Here is an 18,852-nt window from a genome sequence, read left to right on the forward strand (position 1 = left end):
TGCCCCGCCCAGTATTTTAGGTGGCTGGGCCCCGGGCAATGGGGTCCCAGGGGCCAAAATAGGCCCCCCCCCTTAATTCTTACAGCCGCAGCCTGGGTTTAGAAGTCCCCGGGTCTTAAAGCAGCCCAGGGAGGGGGGTAACAAGCGCTCCCTCCCTACCCCTTAAATTAAAAGGCATCCCCCTCCCGGGACCTGGCCCACCCAGGAGGCTTTAGAAAAAGCAAACACAGTAGATTATGCTTGTGTTTTTTTCTCTCCAATTTTTGTCTGTAGTTGTGTCTAAAATCCCTGAGGGAAATTGCATGGGGAAATGTGTTTTGAGACCTCACTTTTTTCTTGCCTCAACTTGTTAAATCACCCCAAAACTTCCAGACAGCAGCTGAAGTGATTGGGGTACTACTTTAGAAAATTTCCTGAAGATTTATCAAACAGCGCCAAAGTAATTAGCAAAACAAAAAACGCTTTGACAAATGAAACTAGGCCCAACTATAAGTACCTACTGGCGACTGACAGTAGGTAATCAACAAAAAAAAAAAATATTAAAGCAACGTTAACGTTGGGTGAGAATGTAATGTTTTAAATATAGAAACCACTGAAATTCCCAAGTTATAGTTATCTCTGGTAACTATAACCCATGACTGAGGTAACTTTAACTCGCACCCAATGCAGGCACCCAATGCAGGCACCCAACCCCATGCTGCGCCTGGCCTTTGGTCATGCTCGGCAGGGAGCTGGCAAACAGGGTCTGGCCTGTGACCAACTTCCCCACAGGCAGCCAACCCCATGCTGCGCAAGACCTTTACTCACCTGAAGTCAGCGAACCCCCCCCCCCCCCACAGGCTGCCAAACCCACACCACACACAGCCTTTGATGATGAGACATAGGGTTGGCCGTCTTACCCAGAGGACCCCATCCCTGGGGCCAAAACATATATATTAAGGGGAGGAGGGCATGCAGCTTCCCTTCCCAAGCCTTAATGGGCCCCGGGGACCCTATTCCCTATGGAGCCTTATTAGGTCCTAGGGACCTCATCCCCGGTTCCAAATCCAATAAAAAAGGGGATGGAGACCTTGCAAAAACCCCTCACTGAGCCTCAGGGGGGTCAGAGTATCTTCACCAGGTCCACCAAGGTTCCGTGTCCCTAGATAAAAAAAGTTTTAGACTAAATTGCTCAAGCACTACAGAACAGCTTTACACCAAATCACAAAAGCACTTATTCTGGACCAAAATGTAGCTATCTGCCAACTTTGGTTTAAATGCGTTTAGTGGTTTGGGCTATAGCTGTGCCTATACTTCCTATGGAAAAATGAATGAGAAAAATGGGTTTTGGTACCCCCTGTTTTTCTTGGCCCCCACTTGACAGATCCTCCTGAAACTTTTTCATTCGAAGCGTAGGTAGAAGTATATTTTTGGGGGCAAGTTTTGTGACAATTCGTCAAATGGTGCCAAAGTTCTTAGGAAAACAAAAAAATGCTTCCTAACTATAACTACCCAGTGGCAACTGTGTGTGTGTGTGCGTGTGCGTTTGTGTGCCTGTGTATGTGTTTCATGTGAAAACCACAGCTGACGGGTATTGGTGAGTCAGACAAAAAAGGATACACTGTTCCCCAAAGGTTGGAGAAATTGAGAAATGAGAGAACCAAGAAAGGTGAGACAGAGGGGGAAGCCCCCTTTCGGAACGAAAACCCTCACACACCCAGCAAGCTAGGTGTCATGCTTCATCATCTGGGTTTTGCTCCTCATCAGACTGGCGCTGCAATGTCTGATGGGCACCTGCGAAGGGGCTCTTTATCGGAGATCTTTTGTTCCTGTCAGTTGGTGCATGTGGGTATGAGGGCTTTAGGTGAAGTGTAGGCGTGGAAAGTGGGGTAGTGGTGACAATTAAAAAAGGTTAGATAATCCACAAGGAATTTTAATGGTGTGGTTAACTACCTTAGTAAAAACAGAGGGGAGGGCATACACACCGGTACTAGGATCCAGTGAAGTGTGCTCTACCTAATGGTCGACATGTTTCATGCTTAACTAGCAATTCTTCAGGACCTAAACATTAACTGTCCTACACAAGTGTGGACATGGCAAATTTTACCTTCCACAGGAAACTAAAAGCAGGCCAGATGGTCCTGCTGTGTCTCAGTGGAACCTAGGAAAGGATGACAATAAAAACAAGAGTGGTTTATAACCTTAGTGCTGTCACCCAAAAACTAGATTTCATGTGCTTGGTTCTAACTCCAACAAACATGCTGCATAGTGCATGCGTGAGGTATAATAAAACAACCTTAACATGAAAAAAACATTATTTAAAAACGATTCTGAAAGGATCACTGGTTGATAATATACACGTTAATAGGGAAGATGCAAATCTCACCCTATTGAGGAAAGATATGGCGTCAACGGATTTCTCCCAAGCATTGGCACCACCGCTGTTGGTACCTTCATGGTGGAGGAGAGAAGACAAAATGACCAGGGGGTCAGGTGCCGCACGTGAATGCCAAATAGCCAAAATGGAGCCCAAACGAAGGTGAACCATCTAACAGTAGCTGGAAATATCCACAACACCTCACTGTGGGTGATGGAGAAATAGCACACGCCCGTACTAGGATGGACCGGCTGACACTGTATTTAGATAAAACCCCTTTGCTAAGGTAGATCGCCACAACTCTGGGCAAATCAGAGAGACTGACACTGGCCTGCGAAAGGAACCAACAAGGTGGAGCCAAAAGACAAGCCCACAAGCAGTGAGGGAGCCCCGCGAACAAAGTTGCGGTCACAAACCATGCCGTACTCAGGCACCCGGGCCAAGGCGTGTAACTAACCCGGACATACTGAAGGACGAGGTATTCACTCGCTCTGACCCATTGCTATCTGTGCCGGAGGAGCGATTGATGTCTACAAACAGCCACAACGTTTCGCTTACCTGTCCGCAGGACGGACTGTAGCCTATGACCTACCCACACGCTGTCGAGGAGGTGAAGAAGCCAGAGCACCAAGTATACAGTCTCCCGGTCTTTTAATCCATTAAGCAGCCATTACCGGAACTCCCTGATCACGTGCAGGGGGACCAGTTACAATCCGTGCATGCGCATTGGCTGCTCGGTCGGGACACGAATACTGGAAAAGACGTATCAAAAGGTTTTCAGTGCAGCAGCCATTTTATAGTGTCTGACCTTACTTAAGGAAGCCCTGTGACAAAGAGTGGGGGGCACGAGCGTGTAGTGTATTATTGTGCCAATGTACATGTACACGAGTACGAGTTCATGGATGATTATTAAAACCATATTGATCGTGGTCATATCCACTCTACCGCTCTGGTGTGTAAAAATAGGAAATGTAAAATAAATCCCCCTCACTGCTTGTGGGCTTGTCTTTTGGCTTCACCTTGTTCGTTCCTTTCGCGGGCCAGTGTCAGTCTCTCTGATTTGCCCAGGGTTGTGGCGAGCTACCTTAGCAAAGGGGTTTTGTCTAAATACAGTGTCAGCCGGTCCGTCCTAGTACGGGCGTGTTCTTTTTCTCCATCACCCACAGTGAGGTGTTGTGGATATCTCCGGCTACTGTTAGATGGTCACCTCGTTTGGGCTCCATTTTTTTGTCATACGTGTTTTTATTGATAGAAAAAGACAAAAGAAAACATGCGACAGTCCCGCACAACTTCCCACGCAGGGGGGCAATATGAAATCAAGGTGAAAGGAGGACCCCGTATCCTGGAGCGATGTAACAGGGCCAGCACCAGAAAGTCTGTATCTTCCGGGGAGCAGTATTGGCGCATCCTGGCCTTCCGCTAGGTAAAGAACATTGATTGTATCATGGCTGAGGAGCGACGGTAAGCACTGAAGCTTGTATAAAATTTCGTCCCCCCCTTGTGAGGAAAGCTCCGCCTGATCATAGCGATGGGACTCCGCTCAAACAAGGAACATAAACCCCCCTCTCCCCCACCCCCCCGGTACCCCCCTCAACCTCCCCCCTCCTTAGTGGTGGTAGCAAGTTGTATCGGGAGGATTAATCTAAAGAGATGGTATTCACAGCTGGAACAAATGGAGCGCTCGTACACTGGGTGGACAGACTGCCGAAGGAAGACCCTTTGAAAGAAACTGAAGCAGGGGGCCCCAGCAAAATGTGAAGTTTTAAAAATCGTCTCGGACTATGTCAGCCATTTTCTCCACACTCAGCAACTTCCACAGCCTTGCATGCCAGAGGGAAATCACAGGGGCATCCTTCTGTTTCCAAGCTGCTGCTAGAGTGAGTTTAGCTGCCCCCACACACAGCCACATTATCCTCTTATCAGCCTTAGTTTGGTGTTCTAGCCCGGATCTCGAAGGCCCAGTAATATATGAGCCATCGATTCTTCTATCGGATAGCCCAATATCTTTTTAATGTGGGATAACATTTCCGCCCAGTAAGGCCGAATGATGGGGCAGTCCCACCAAATGTGATGAAAGTCCCCCAATAGGCCAAAACCCCTCCAACATCTATCCGAGGAGTTCGGGAACATCCGTCGCAACTTGGCTGGGTAACGATAGCAGTCCATCATCGTTTTGAGGTGAGCCTCCCGAAGCTCTATCAAATGGTTATGTTTAGCTACATCAGTCCACAGACGGGACCACTCCACCTCAGTAATGTCTCGACCAAGCACCTCCTCCCACATGGACATGTACCGGGGTCTGGGGGACATAGTAGTTAATAGCAGATGGTTGTACAGGAAGGAGATCGTCCCCCGCATGGTAGAGGCCCTTGAGAGGAAGGACTCGAAATGTGTCAGTGGTCTGGTGGCTGCATGTCTCACCGGGGGGGGATAGGGCCCAATGTAAAAGTTGGGAGTGATGGTACCTCTCGGTTAGTTGGACACCGTAGTCACGCATGCAGTTGTCAAATGTGAGAGGTGCATAGCCATGGGAAAGGTGTGTAAGAGCGAGGCATCCCTCCTCCCTCCATCTGTCAAAGGGGCCCTCAGGAGCTGCAGGCGGAAAGTCTGGGTTAAAATGTATAGGAGTAAGGGGGGAGGGGAATGTCGTCCAACGGTCATCACCAGAGATCGAGTCCCAGACCTTAAGTGTAGTGTTTGTGGGGGTGCTGATGTAAGCGTGCTTGGGCCGGTCGCTTTTGGGTTTCCACACCAGGTCCCAAATCGTCCTCCCCGCCACACTTCTGTCCGTGTGCAGCCAATGTTTTTCCGACTCCCGTTGGGTCCACTCCACCAGCACACGAAGTTGAGCCGCCTTGAAATACAAGTGCATATCGGGAAGGCCCGTCCCCCAGTCCCGCCGCGGGTGGCGCAGGGTAACAAAGGAGAACCGAGCTCGCCCCCCGGAGCATCTGCTTCTTAACCCACCGAAAGAATTCACCATCGGGGGTAATGGGTAGAGCTTGAAATAGGTATAAGAGCTTAGGGAGAAGGGTCATCTTGATCGCGTGTATGCGCCCTAGCCAGGATATGAACATCGGTGTCCACCGAGCCAGGGTCTTCTGAATGGACGAAAGCAGTGGGGGAAAGTTAGCAGGGTAGAGCTTCTCGATTGTGGGAGTCAGATGAATCCCCAAATATTGTATAGAGGTGTGAGTCCACAATAGGTCCGTGAGAGATTGGAGACGTGTCATTTCCGCTGGGGGCAAAGTGAGGTTGAGAACAAAGGATTTCCCGTAGTTGATCTTAAAGCCTGCCACACCTTCAAAACGAAGTAAGGCTTCTTGAACGTGGGGTAGGGAATGGGCGCGGTCCGAGAGGGAAAGTAGGACATCATCCGCAAACAGGGTAATCTTGTGTGATTTCCCCGTGAAGGGAAGGCCCCGAATGTCTGGATCCTCTCTCACTGCTACCGCCAGTGGCTCTATACGTAGGGCAAAAAGCAGACGGGAGGGGGGCAACCCTGACGTGTGCCTCGGGAGTGTGGGAATGGCACAGGCACATGGCCGTTGACAACACCGCTAGATCGGGGCGCGCTGAAGTTGGCCTGAATCATCGTCAAGAATTTGGGAGAAAAACCGAAGGACGCCAAGGTCCGAAACAGGAAGCCCCAATCCACCCTGTCGAATGCTTTTTCGGCGTCTAGGCCCACTAAGACGGCAGGGACCGTAACTTATTATCTTTCTCGATGAGATGTACCACTCGTCTGGTGTTATCATGGGCTTAGCAACCCTTAATGAAGCCGGACTGATCCGGGTGAATAAGTGCCGGCATCAAGTCATTCAGCCTGCCTGCAAGTATGGACGAGTACAGCTTGGCGTCCAGGTTGAGCAAGGCGATCGGCCTGTACGATGAGCACGACGACGGGTCCTTCCCAGACTTGGGGATAACCGAAATTATCGCCTCTGCCATGAACCTAGGAGACACGCCTTCTTCTGCCATGCAGTTAAATAGTTGGACCAGGAAATCGCTTAGCTCTGAGGCAAAAGTTTTGTAAAAGGTCGTGGTAAATCCGTCTGATCCCGGAGCCTTATGAGGTTTCAGGGCCTTGATGGCCGCTAGAACCTCTTCCCTGGTAAAGAGGCCGACGAGCTGGTCGTTCCACTCCGGTGACACTTGGGGGAGCGGGAGCGCACTCAGGTATGCCTCCTGTGCCGCGGCATTAGTGGTGTCCCCGGTTTAAAGTGCTTCATAAAATTTGCCGAAGAGCCCAGCTTTGGAACTATCGTGGTGGATGAGGGTTCCCGTAGCGTCTCGTATTCCCCCAATATATTCTTTCTCTCTCTTGTCATGGAGTTGGCGGGCCTGGTGTTTCCCCACTTTATTCCCTTGGGAGTACGAGAGGTGCCGTAACTTCAGCAACGTATACTCCGCTCTGTTATTATAGTGAGCTCTGAGTGCTGTACAGCTGCCACGTATAGAAGCTTTGAAAGCGTCCCACGTGTTATATATTGACGTGTCGCCTATAGCATTAAGGTCAACAAATGTGGTAATAGTTTTCCGCAACGCCTGGCAGGAGAAGGTATCACGAGCCAGAGAGGCAGGGAAGTACCACCGACGGCGGCCGGGATCGACTGCTTCCCAATGGAAGCAGATAGCAAGCAAGCTATGGTCCGAGACCGATAAAGGGAAAATCTTGGCCTCGCGAAGGTCCCCCCGGAGAGACTGGCTAAGGAAGAAATGGTCCAGACGGGAGTAGGAACGGTGGACATGAGAGAAGAAAGTAAAGTCCTTGGTATGCGGGTACAGGGACCGCCAACCATCAGCCAATCCCATGTCCGTAATCATTTGCTGCGTTTCAATGGAAAACAAGCCTGTGTCAGATCTCTGGTGATGGGTGCGGTCCATATCCCGTTGCCAAACTAGGTTAAAATCCCCCATTACAATTAGAGGCCCCTCCGCAAAATCTAGGACTGTCTTTAGCAGGCCCTGTATGAACCTGTTCAGACCCACATTAGGAGCATAGAGGACCAGAAATGTGCAAAGCCTACCACGTAACTCCCCCTTGACCACCAGTCAGCGTCCCTCCTTGTCCATGAGCATGCCCTTGGTCTGAAAGTGCAGGTACACCCGGAACAAGAGGGCCACCCCCCTATGCTTCGTGTGGGCTGAGGACCTATATATGAGGGGAAATTGTTTATGTTTGAGACGGGAGTCATCCTGCCTAGTCAAATGAGTTTCCTGCAGCCCCACCATGTCTATGTGGTGGTCAAGTATGTGCTTCCAGACCTTCTGGCGCTTTTGGGGAGAGTTCAACCCCTTCACGTTCCAGGTCCCTAAAGTGAGCGGCATCCCAGTTGTGGAGACTGGTCGTGCACTCCGGAGGGGCAGATGAAGCCCACGGGCCCATCCAGCCTCCCATCACTTTTTCAAAAACAAACAACCTCACATCTTGCCTCATTCACCCGCCCCGCTTCTCCACACATGCCGTGTCTCGATTGCATGGGAATTATCGACATTCCCCCCCAGCTACCACCACTATCCACCCTCCCCTCCCCCCATCCCCCGCAGACCTCCCTTCCCTCCCCCCATCCCCAATGACCATTCGGCCTAGCCAAGTAACCCCCTCACAAAAGGATCTTGAAAGTGACCATAGGGGTCGAGTCTTCTGGACTCTGTCAGTGGCAGTCCCGGAGTCCCCATGGGGTCGTGTCTCAGGGAAAGACATAAAGTACCTGTTAGAGACGATGTATCCACGTCCCTGCGTAGCTGCCTCCGTCACCAATGCCACGGAGGCGACCGCTGCCCCTCTCTCCTGGAGGCTAGTTGTTGGATCTGGCCTCCCCCCGAAGTGGCCTGGCCTACCCTCTGCCAAGCCGGGGAGCATTGACGTCGCCTCATAGGGGAGTGATCGACCCCGGGGGTCGTAGCTGAGTCCTCCAGGCCCAGTAGTTCCATAGCTGCCGCGAGGGACCTGACCTGTACAAGCTTGTTTTTCCAGCAAAAGATGAGGCGAAAGGGGTGACCGCAAGAGTAGGCCACCTTCTGGTCCCGTAGGAAGTTGGTGACTGGTCGGAACTCTCTGCGCTTCCGTAGTGTCGAGGCCGCTAGATCCTGAAATAGTTGGGGGTGGTGGTCACGGAACCGCAGGGGTCCGCTCTCTCATGCTTTCCGGAGTATGCGCCCTTTGAGTTGGAAATCGTGGACACAGACCAGTATGTCTGGGGGAGGCGCCTTTAGGCCTATAGGCAGACCAACCCGGTGGACTCTGTCCATGCGTATGACCTGAAGATCTTCTTCGCCCAAGGCGTGTTTGAAGAGGCCCTCCACGTATTCCCTCAGGTCCTTGCCTTCCCCCGACCAGGGCACCGCTCGAATACGAATGTTGTTACAGCGGGAGCGGTTCTCCAGGTCTTCGGCATGTGCCTGGAGATCTAGGTTATGCTCTGTGAGTCGGAGCACATCTTGTTGGAGTCAGTGTACATCTTCCGCCATCCCCAAGTCATGCTCCTCCAAAGTCGCCACCCGCTCGCCTACGTCGTCCACATCTCTCTCCACCTCACGTAAGTTTGATGTCAGTTGCGAGCGTAATTCTAAAATGTCCTCCTTGATGGCGGTAAACAGTTCAACCATAAAGGCTTTGGTCGCCGATGCATCATCGTCTCCCCCGGGGGGGGGGGGCGACTTGCTTGGTCCCGGTGGTGTAGTGGGCGATGCACCCTTGGATAGACCTCCCTTGCTGGGTTTATCTCTGCAGGATCTGCCCGTCATGCCGTCCGTGGTCTGGAAAGCACAGAACAGGGTTGACCTCCTCCCACTAGCCTCTGCTGACCGTGGTCAAGTCGACTTTGGGCCACCACTCATTGTCCGCCAAGGGGAGGAGAGGCCTGCACGAACTGGGTCTCTCACCGTGCCTCCTAGCCCCCACACCACAAGGTCCTGAAGCCTGCACTCGATAGCCCCCGCCGAGGCCAGATGCGCAGTGCGAGGCGACAGCCTCATCCGGTAGGAAACTATGCCACGGCCAATCCCTCGCAACCGCAAAAGCTTACCTATAATCGATGGGGGTCTCCACAGTATGCAGTTCAAGCAAGTAGGACTGCGATTTCTTCTGCGCGCACCGAACCCTCTTGGGCGGCACCAGGCCCCAGGCCGCTCCCTCGTGGGTCCCTACTCCAGTGCGTTGCCGCGCAATTTAACGATGATTCCAGTGGTCTCCAGGGCACCATGCAGCGCTCTTCCCCCACCGCGTAGGCGCCCCTGTGCAATCGGAGTGCAGCTTGGTGGCAAGGGGGGATGCTTCCGCTCCACAACCGGGTGTCGGGCCTTCACCGACCAAGCATCCCCGAGCTAGAGTGTTCCTGTCGCCGCCCTTCAGCTCTGCAGCACGGGCTCCTGCAGGCAGTACTCACGTGGCCGCAGATCGCCGTCACGGCCTGCCTTGGGCCCATTCCAGAGGCAGTGTTGAGCTAGGGGCCGGGTCCCGGGCCGCCGGGCGCAGGCGGCTGTTCTCTCGTCCGTAGGCCACAACCCGGCGGCGCACTATCCAGTCGAGGCCAACCTAGACCCCAGAGCCCCGGCCCTCTCCCGGTCTCGTGACCGCTTCACCGCCTACAGGGTCCTGGGTTAGCTGGACACCGGGGCGGCCCTCACACTCTTAGGCCCCTCTTCGGCGGGGTAATTGCAGGTCGGGCCCGCCTAGGCCCAGGAGCCCCGACACTCTCCTGCTCCTGTGGCCGATCCGGAGCCGCAATATCCGGGCGTCCGCCCTCCGCTCTCGCTCCTCACCGGCAGCCGGGGACCCGACGACACGTGTCCCGTCAATGCAGCCCCCAGCACCCTGAGCACCAGGCAGACCGCCTCCGTCGGCAGGTCCCAAGGGGGCTCCGGTCACTTCAGCTCCGCTCGGTTCTGGTCCCGGAGTCACACCACCCTCAGGTTCCGATGGGCCCTGTGCGGGTTCTCTGCCCGTCAGGCCGCGGCAGCAAACTCCTTCCCTGATCGCTGCAGCAGGCAGTACGAAAGTCCTGGGTACCCCCGGCCGACTCCGGAGATCAGGCAGCACGGAGGTCGATGAGCTGAGGCACCCAGGGGAAGCTATACAACGCTGAAAAGGCTTGTGGTGCCGGAGGGACTCTCAAACACGTCTCACTTCATCGCCATCTTGGCCACGCCCCCTCTTGGGCTCCATTTTGGCTATTTGGCATTCACGTGCCGCACCTGACCCCCTGGTCATTTTGTCTTCTCTCCTGCAAACAGCAGTGGTGCCAACGCTTGGGAAAAGTCAGTTGACGCCATATCTTTCCTCAATAGGGTGAGATTTGAATGTTCCCTTTTAACTTGTATATTCTCAACCAGTGATCCTTTCTGAGTTGTTTTTAAATAATGTTTTTTCATGTTAAGGTTGTTTAATTATACCTCACGCATGCACTATGCAGCATGTTTGTTGGAGTTAGAACCAAGCACTTGAAATCTAGTTTTTAGGTGACAGCACTAAGGTTATAAACCACTCTTGTTTTTATTGTCATCCTTTCCTAGGTTCCACTGAGACACAGCAGGACCATCTGGCCTGCATTTAGTTTCCTGTGGAAGGTAAAATTTGCCATGTCCACACTTGTGTAGGACAGTTAATGTTTAGGTCCTGAAGAATTGCTAGTTAAGCATGAAACATGTTGACCATTAGGTAGAGCACACTTCACTGGATCCTAGTACCGGTGTGTGTGCCCTCCCCTCTGTTTTTACTAAGGTAGCTAACCACACCATTAACATTCCTTGTGGATTATCTAACCTTTTTAATTGTCACCACTACCCCACTTTCCACGCCTAAACTTCACCTAAAGCCCTCATACCCACATGCACCAACTGGCAGGAACAAAAGATCTCCGATAAAGAGCCCCTTCGTGGGTGCCCGTCAGACATTGCAGCGCCAGTCTGAGGAGGAGCAAAACCCAGATGATGAAGCGTGACACCTAGCTTGCTGGGAGTGTGAGGGTTTTCGTTCCGAAAGGGGGCTCCCCCCTCTTTCTCACCTTTCTTGGTTCTCTCATTTCTCAATTTCTCCAACCTTTGGGGAACAGCATATCCTTTTTTGTCTGTCTAGTTCAGGGGCTTATACACTGGACCCCGTTAAATATTAGCCCTCTTGGTTCCCCCATTTGTTGTTCGGCTATTGGTGAGTGCCAGCTCTGTTTTGCATGCAGCCACATGATGGTGATATATATATCTATACATAAATATCTAATTGAAAAATGCCCTTTCATAAATGTAGCTCAAATTTTGGCTCAAATGCAGAAAACCACTACAAATTGGCAGTTATGGTTAACCAATGCACATAGCACACACCATAACTCGAGCCACACACCATGATGTTCTCTTGACAGCTCTTTTCTTTGTTTCTGTGCTGTTTGTCATTTGGTGTTTCAAACATGGTGTGTAGTGAGAGATGTGGTGTGTGTTGTGTTTGCTATTAACAATAACTGGTAAATTGGAGTGTTTCTCTGCATTTCGGGGAGAACCATAATTCTGTTTTACTGTGCTTAATCAGTGAATTGCTTGGTTTCTTTAGAGATGCATTTAATTTCCAACCTCAACCTTTGACCATGTGCAACAGGTTGGACACAGGGCATGGTTTGTCCTCAGTCCCTGCATCTAAGCTGATATGGGAAGCCAACACACCCTCTACATTGCAGGATACAGGGCCTGGCTATGGAGAGAACCTGCCTCTCATTTATGAGGATTTGGCCTTGGGCAGTAATGCATCGTATTTATCCAACACAGTGCATTCCTTCTTTCTCCCACACTGGCACTGTTTCAGCAGCCTAGTGCCAAAGCAGGAACCCTTACACCATTGTGCATGGGTGCCTGTATTGTTGGCAGGATTGTTTAAGTGGAAAGTGCAGCTGAAGCATAACTACAGTGACCACCACTTTGTAATATACATTGTCATTTAGGGGCTCGGATGACATCATAAACCACATGACCAAAGGCTGTCTGGTTTGTTCATGACACCAGAACCCCAAAATAGCATTATAGGACCATATTATACATTAGCCATTATGTATATTTACTATTTATTATGAGATTGCTTGTTGGAAAAGGCTATCAAAGTTTTTTTTTAACAGAGCACAACCATTCACATGTATTAGGTTTGACTTAGTAGTCAAAAAGAGTAGGCTACCATGTTTGGGACACGATACGCTGAGAAAATTCGAAGAGAGACGAGTCCCGCTGTGTTAAAAAGTTTGATGAGCTGCCGAACACGGCCCGTTAACGACTTGAAATTGACTAAATCATGAACACGTGCAATTAAATACCTATACGTACGCTGGGTATAAACTGATTGGGACATCTCTCCGCCCACTTTTTAGTCATGCTACCGAACCTCTGAAAATTGATCTTATTGAAACTTAAGTACCGGTACTACAAGGCGATGGATTTTTGAATCTGTCTCGTGTTAAAAACTTCGTTTGGACACACCATAAAAACTTTTTAGTGTAGTCGAACCTATCTTAATATTGGAGAATATCTGAAATCCCCCAAAAACTGTGTGGGGCCCTGTTCATAATTCACTGGGACTTTTTGGTCTAAGAACGTTTTCCAATTGAACATTGAAAAAGTCGTACTTATACGACGAAACATGTGTCGGCTGTGTGTGTTTTCTATTCTGCACTTCGAGTTAACACCATCAGGACTCATGAAACTGTTACAAATTGTTTGAACTTTAGTTATCATTAGTATCGACATTTGTTATTGACTGTTCTATTGATGCATTGCTGTCCAACTGGGGTTTATTAAAATCTTATTGACTACTAAGTCAAACCTAATACATGTGAATGGTTGTGCTCTGTTAAAAAAAACTTTGATAGTTACGTTGTATTTGAGAAGGGTTTTCCCCTCTCATCTAGAGGAGAGGACACTGTTTAATGGCACGGTGCCCAACATGAGCAGACTAAAATGACACTTATCAATTAACAGCGTAGGCATTAAATTGCGAGGGAGGTGCTGGCCAAGTATTCTTTAGCTGCATCGCTCCTCATGATGAGCTCAGCTCGTCATGAGACACGGTGCTTGTGTGCTCATGACGAGCTGAGCTCGTCATAACGGCTCCAAAGCTCGCACGCGGGGCTAATTCCCCTGCTGTGCTGAGCGTTCCTCATAAACGGGTGTGGCCGTGACGAGCTCAGCTCGTCAGGAGCACAGGAGCACCGTGGCTCATGACGAGCTGAGCTCGTCACGGGCACCGGGGCGCGGTGCACGCCCCCCGCCCACCAGCACAGCGGGGGAATTACCCCTGCTGTGATGGGAATAATCACTGCCATTCCTGTTGTTTCTTAGTGTAAAAAGGCTGTTTTATGTAGTGTAACTAATAATCACACTGATTGTAGTTGGAATATTTAGCATTTCTTTACCTTTTCATGAAGAAATTGTTGATAAAACAATTGACATTGATAAGTGCCAGTGGATTTATACAATTCTGTGGCTGCAATGTTTTAGCATATAATCATGAATTTATCAGATTAATAATATTGTTTGCCAAAAAAGTTTTACACCAAAAATGCTTTAGCTCAAATCGATAAAAAGAATACTGCCACAAAATGTGTCAAATAAGTCGGTTTTTCGCTGCATAATGAGCTCTTTAATGCCTCATAATACTAGTAATCCTGGCAATGGTAAACATCTCTGCAGAGTGGTTTGTAGACTGTCATGATGATGAAATCCATATTTTACAAGGAACAGTGGAGTATTTTCTACATTTCATGATTCTCCATGAAATCTTGGTTTTTATATCTCTGCATTTTATGCAAAATATTTCACAAAATTCAGTGATATAATAACCCAGATTTCACCGAGAATTCGTTTGTAGGCTTTCTATACTCTTAGATTGAGGGAAGAGCAGCGTATCATGTTTTTCTGTGGGCATCACAGAGATAACTGCACATAGGAATAAAAGGAAAGCACAGGGGATAGACAAAGAACCTGCCTTATCCTCAGTTTTGACTTAAGCATACTAAAATTACAAACAAAATATAGAATGTTGTGAAAAAGATAAAATATCACCTATTGATTTCAATATTTACTACAACTTGCAGGGTACAGCCAGTTGGGGACACATTTTAATTTTTGTTATCTCAATTGTTTTCAATTTTCAGGCAATCAACAGAAATAGCATACAATCCATTGGCTCCACCTCGGTCTGGTGGGCATTTTTTTAAAAAGGCACAGTACCTATATTAAACATTTCTTGATCAGACATAATACATTTACAAACACATTTTCAGTTAAGTTAAAAAAACGCTATCACAGTTTTCATTTGTCTGGAACTTCAAGACTTCACAGACTTACCTGAGCTGGAAAAGAAGACAGAAACTCTATTAACTGAAAAGCACTGTCCTGGATACTAAGAGCTGCCTGGCGGATCACTATATGCAATGATGATTGTGACTCTTTCAGCAGAGCACTGAGCCACACCTCCACATTGCCTTCAGCCATGACAGGTTTGTCCAACTCAATAGTTTCACCCTCACGAGATGAGATGGTTACAATGCGGTCGTATACCTGTAAGGAAGAGTACATACTCCATTACTAAATGACTCGATGAAGAATGTTCCATCACTTGACTTAGGGTAATTCTAAGCTTGTCTCATTTTGTAGTTGAATCACATAGCTCCCATCTGACAGTCCCCAAGGCCTCCAAGTGAATTCCTCGGTTGCATGATTAAATCCAGGTAATAAATGAAAAAGGCAAATGAGTGGTTACAATCAAAGTCTCCTAAATTCCTCAAGGTGATTTGGCTCTAAGATGTAAAATTAGTTGACCCGTAAACCGATTGTTCTAAACATGAATGAATATTATCACCATGGGGCTAGAATGTTACACAGTAGAGGCAACATAAAAAACCAGTAGTGATTCCAAGGAAAATTAACACATTCCTAACGCATATGAAATGTGAATATTTTAGCAATTGATGACGAGGATCACTCATATCATATCATATCATATTTATTTGATTCAGACCTCAACTGAGACCAACAAATACATACATAAAATTATTATCAGTGAATTAAGATAACATTTTTAAAACTCTTTCTAAGATGGAGAAATAACAATGTATTGCGGTTTGCTTATAGGGCATTTGATGATATAAGTACATTAAAATTATGCATTTTACCTTTAAAACAGCTTTGAAAAAAATTTTGAAAACTTAAACAGATTATACCATACAAAATTCATTAACTGGAGAATTGCACAGCAAGATTAAATCATTTGATAAAGTAGCATTGTACTTTAATTGAATTGGAATTATATATAGTCGTCGAGCCTCTACCATACTTGAATTAGGACAAATTAATAAAACGTGGAGCGAATCTTGTCGTCCACCGTGACACAAGTCACATATGCTTTTAGAGTTATTTGCACCCTCCCAACTGGCTAAAACTGTTGCTAATGGGAGTATGCCCATACGTAAGAGTAGGATATAGCGCCTTACCCCATGTTCTAATTGAAATCGTAGATAGGGAGCATGGGTTTTAGGATCACTCAAGGATCCCTTGGAGGGGGGGCATGCCAGGAAGCCAATCAAAATAAAAGGCATCCATCCTCACCAAGGATGGTTATTATTCTGTCCTGTGGCTTGAAGCTGCAGCCTTTAAAGATGTTGATAACATTTGGGTCAATAATCTCTTCAAATCATATGGTAATTATTATTTGGAACCCACTAACTCACCAGGGGTTATCTGACCTCTTCAACTATCTATACGTTTTGTTAAGACTTCCATCGTTTACGCCACTTAAGAACTTGCCAAGCAAAAAATGTGGCACCCTTCGTCAATTTTTCTGGCTTTCAGAATGTTGAATTTATTTTAGCCTGGAACAGTAGCTATTTTAATAAATACCCAGAAAAGGTAATAGGGAATCCCTCCTTAATGCCCCCTAAACCGATTCTAGTACTGCAAATTAGGCAATTCTGTAGCTGTGTTAAACTGGGTCTTTACCACTGAAGTTGTTATTCTATCAGGAAACGAAAATACAATACAAGTCCCAGGGAGTGGGCCAAGCACCTCCTTATAATAAATGCAGTGGAACTTGGCGACCCTGGTGCTGAAATTGACCCAGAAAGGGGGTTTGAGAGCCCCCCTCCCCTTTGGAATATGGCCAGGTCCCAGGAGATAGTTTCCCTAGGGCCGAAATCGGCCTGGAGAGGGGAATTGTTTGAATCCCTCCCCCTTAAATATAGTGGTGGGCCCCGGGGATGGGGTCCCTGGGGCCAAAACCGGCCTTAGAGGGGGGCTGCATGCCCCTTTCACACATTTTAATAAGGGCAGGCTTCAGGGGATGAGGTCCGCAGATCAGATTGGTCTGAGGAGGGGGGCCGCGTACCCCTCTCCCCCATAAATATAACGGTGGGCCCTGGGGAATGTGGTCCCTGGGGCCAAAATCAGCCATGGGAGGGGCCATGCCCCCTCTTCCCTAAAATCATGCACTGGTTCCTGGGGGTTGGGGTCCCTGGTGCTGCAATTTGCCCAGGAAGGGGGTTGCATTTCCCCGTCCCACTTTAGAAAATGGCAAGGCCCCGGGTTATGGGTTCCCTAGGGCCGAAATCGGCCTGGAGAGGGGGATTGATTGGATCCTTCCTAATAAATATAATGGTGGGCCCCGGGGGTTGGGGTCCCTGGGGCCAAAACCGGCCCTAGAGGGGGGCTGCACTCCCCTCTCCCACATTTTTAATAAGGCCAGGGGCCCAGAACCAATTGGTCTGGGGAGGGGGGCTGCGTACCCCTTTCCCCCATAAATATACTGGTGGGCCCTTGGGAATGTGGTCACTGGGGCCAAAACCAGTGGGGCCATGTCCCCTATTCCCTAAAACAATGTACTGGTTCTTGGGGGATGGGTCCCTGGAGCCAAAATCAGCCCAGGAAGGGGAGTTTCGTGCCCCCTCCCCCTTTAGAAAATGGCCAGGGATGGGGTCCCTGGGGCCAAAATGGGACTGGGGAGGGGGGTTGTGTGGCCATCTCCCTGATAAATATAGTGGTGGGCTCCAGGGGACGGGGTTACCGAGGCCAAAAACGGGCAAAAGAAGCGGTCTCATACCCCTTCCCCCAAGAAAAATGTGCCAGGGACGGGGTCCCAGGGGCCAACATGGGCCCGGGGAGGGGCGCTGCGTGCCCCCTCATGAATACACTGGAGGGCATTTGGGGATGGGTTTACTGGGGCCAAATATGTCCCAGAGAGGGGGTCAGGAGTGCAGAAAGAAGCAACAGAGGCACAGAAAGAGGCAAGAGAGGGGCAGAAACAGGCAGTAAAGGTTTACAAAGAGGGAACAGGGGTGCAGAAAGAGGCGAGAGAGGTGCAGAAACAGGGGTGCAGAAAGAGGCAAGATTGGTGCAGAAAGAAGAAAGTGAGGTGCGGAAAGAGGCAACAGAGATGCAGAAAGACACGAGAGGTGCAGAAAGACGCAAGAGAAGTGGAGAAAGAGGCAAAGAATTGTTGAAAGAAGCAACAGAGGTGTAGAAAGAAGCAAGAGACGTGTACAAAGAGGCAGGTGAGGTGCATAAAGATGCTAGAGAGGTGCAGAAAATGACAAGAGAACTTCAGAAAGAAGCAAGAGGGATGCAGAAAAGGGAAGAAGGGTGCAGAAACAAGCAAGAGAGGTGCAGAACGAGGGGTGCAGAAAGAGGAAAGAGGGGTACAGAAAGAAGCAAATGATGGACAGAAATAGGCAAGAGAGGTGCAGAAAGACGCAAGAGAAGTGCAGAAAGAGACAAAAGAATTGCTGAAGGAAGCAACAGAGGTGTAGAAAGAAGCAAGAGAAGTTCCAAAATAGGCAAGTGATGTGCAAAAAAAGGAAATAGAGGTGGAGAAAATGACAAGAAAACTGCTGAAAGAGGTGAGAGGGATGAAAACAAGGGAAGAAGGGTGCAGAAAGAAACAAAAGAAGTGCAGAAAGAAGGAACAGGGGTGCTGAAAGAGGCAAAAGGGGTGCAGAAAGAAGTGAGAAGTGCAGAGAGAAACAAAAGAAATGCAGAAAGAAGGAACAGAGGTACAGAAAGAAGCGAGAGGGATGCAGAAAAGAAAAAAAGAAGTGCAGAAATGAGCAACAGAGGTGCAGAAAGAGGCAAGAGGAGTGCAGAAAGTGGGATGAGGGGTGCAGAAAGAGGCATGAGGGTTGCAGAAAGAGGCAAGAGAGATGCCGAAAAAGCAAGAAAATGCATAAAAAGCAACAGATACAGAAGGGGGAAGTTGGGTGGAGAAAGAGGCAATAGGGATACAGAAAGAAACAAGAGAGGTGCAGAAAGAAAGAAAAGAAATGCAGAGAGAAGGAACACAGGTGCAGAAAGAGGAAAGAAATGTGCAGAAATAGGCACAAGGGGTGCCGAAAGAAACAAGAGAAGTGCAGAAAGATGAAACAATAGTGCGGAAAGATGGAAGAGGGGTACAGAAAGGGGCAAGAGAAGTGCAGGAAGACGTAACAGAGATGCAGAAAGATGGAAGCGGGTGGAGAAAGAGGCAAGAGGAAAGT

General features: G+C 48.9%; 1 protein-coding gene across 1 annotated transcript in view; it reads right to left on the minus strand.

Moving 5' to 3' along the window:
* Positions 1 to 18,852, minus strand: part of DNAH5 (dynein axonemal heavy chain 5) — a 5,605,957-nt gene that overhangs the window by 2,433,910 nt on the left and 3,153,195 nt on the right. The window contains exon 33 of the mRNA XM_086967405.1: positions 14,678 to 14,890. Coding sequence (XP_086823531.1) covers positions 14,678 to 14,890 — 213 coding nt within the window. The remainder of the gene's footprint in view (positions 1 to 14,677; positions 14,891 to 18,852) is intronic.

This window comes from Lissotriton vulgaris, chromosome 4_1, assembly GCF_964263255.1.
Source record: "Lissotriton vulgaris chromosome 4_1, aLisVul1.2, whole genome shotgun sequence".
Taxonomy (NCBI): Eukaryota; Metazoa; Chordata; class Amphibia; order Caudata; family Salamandridae; genus Lissotriton; species Lissotriton vulgaris.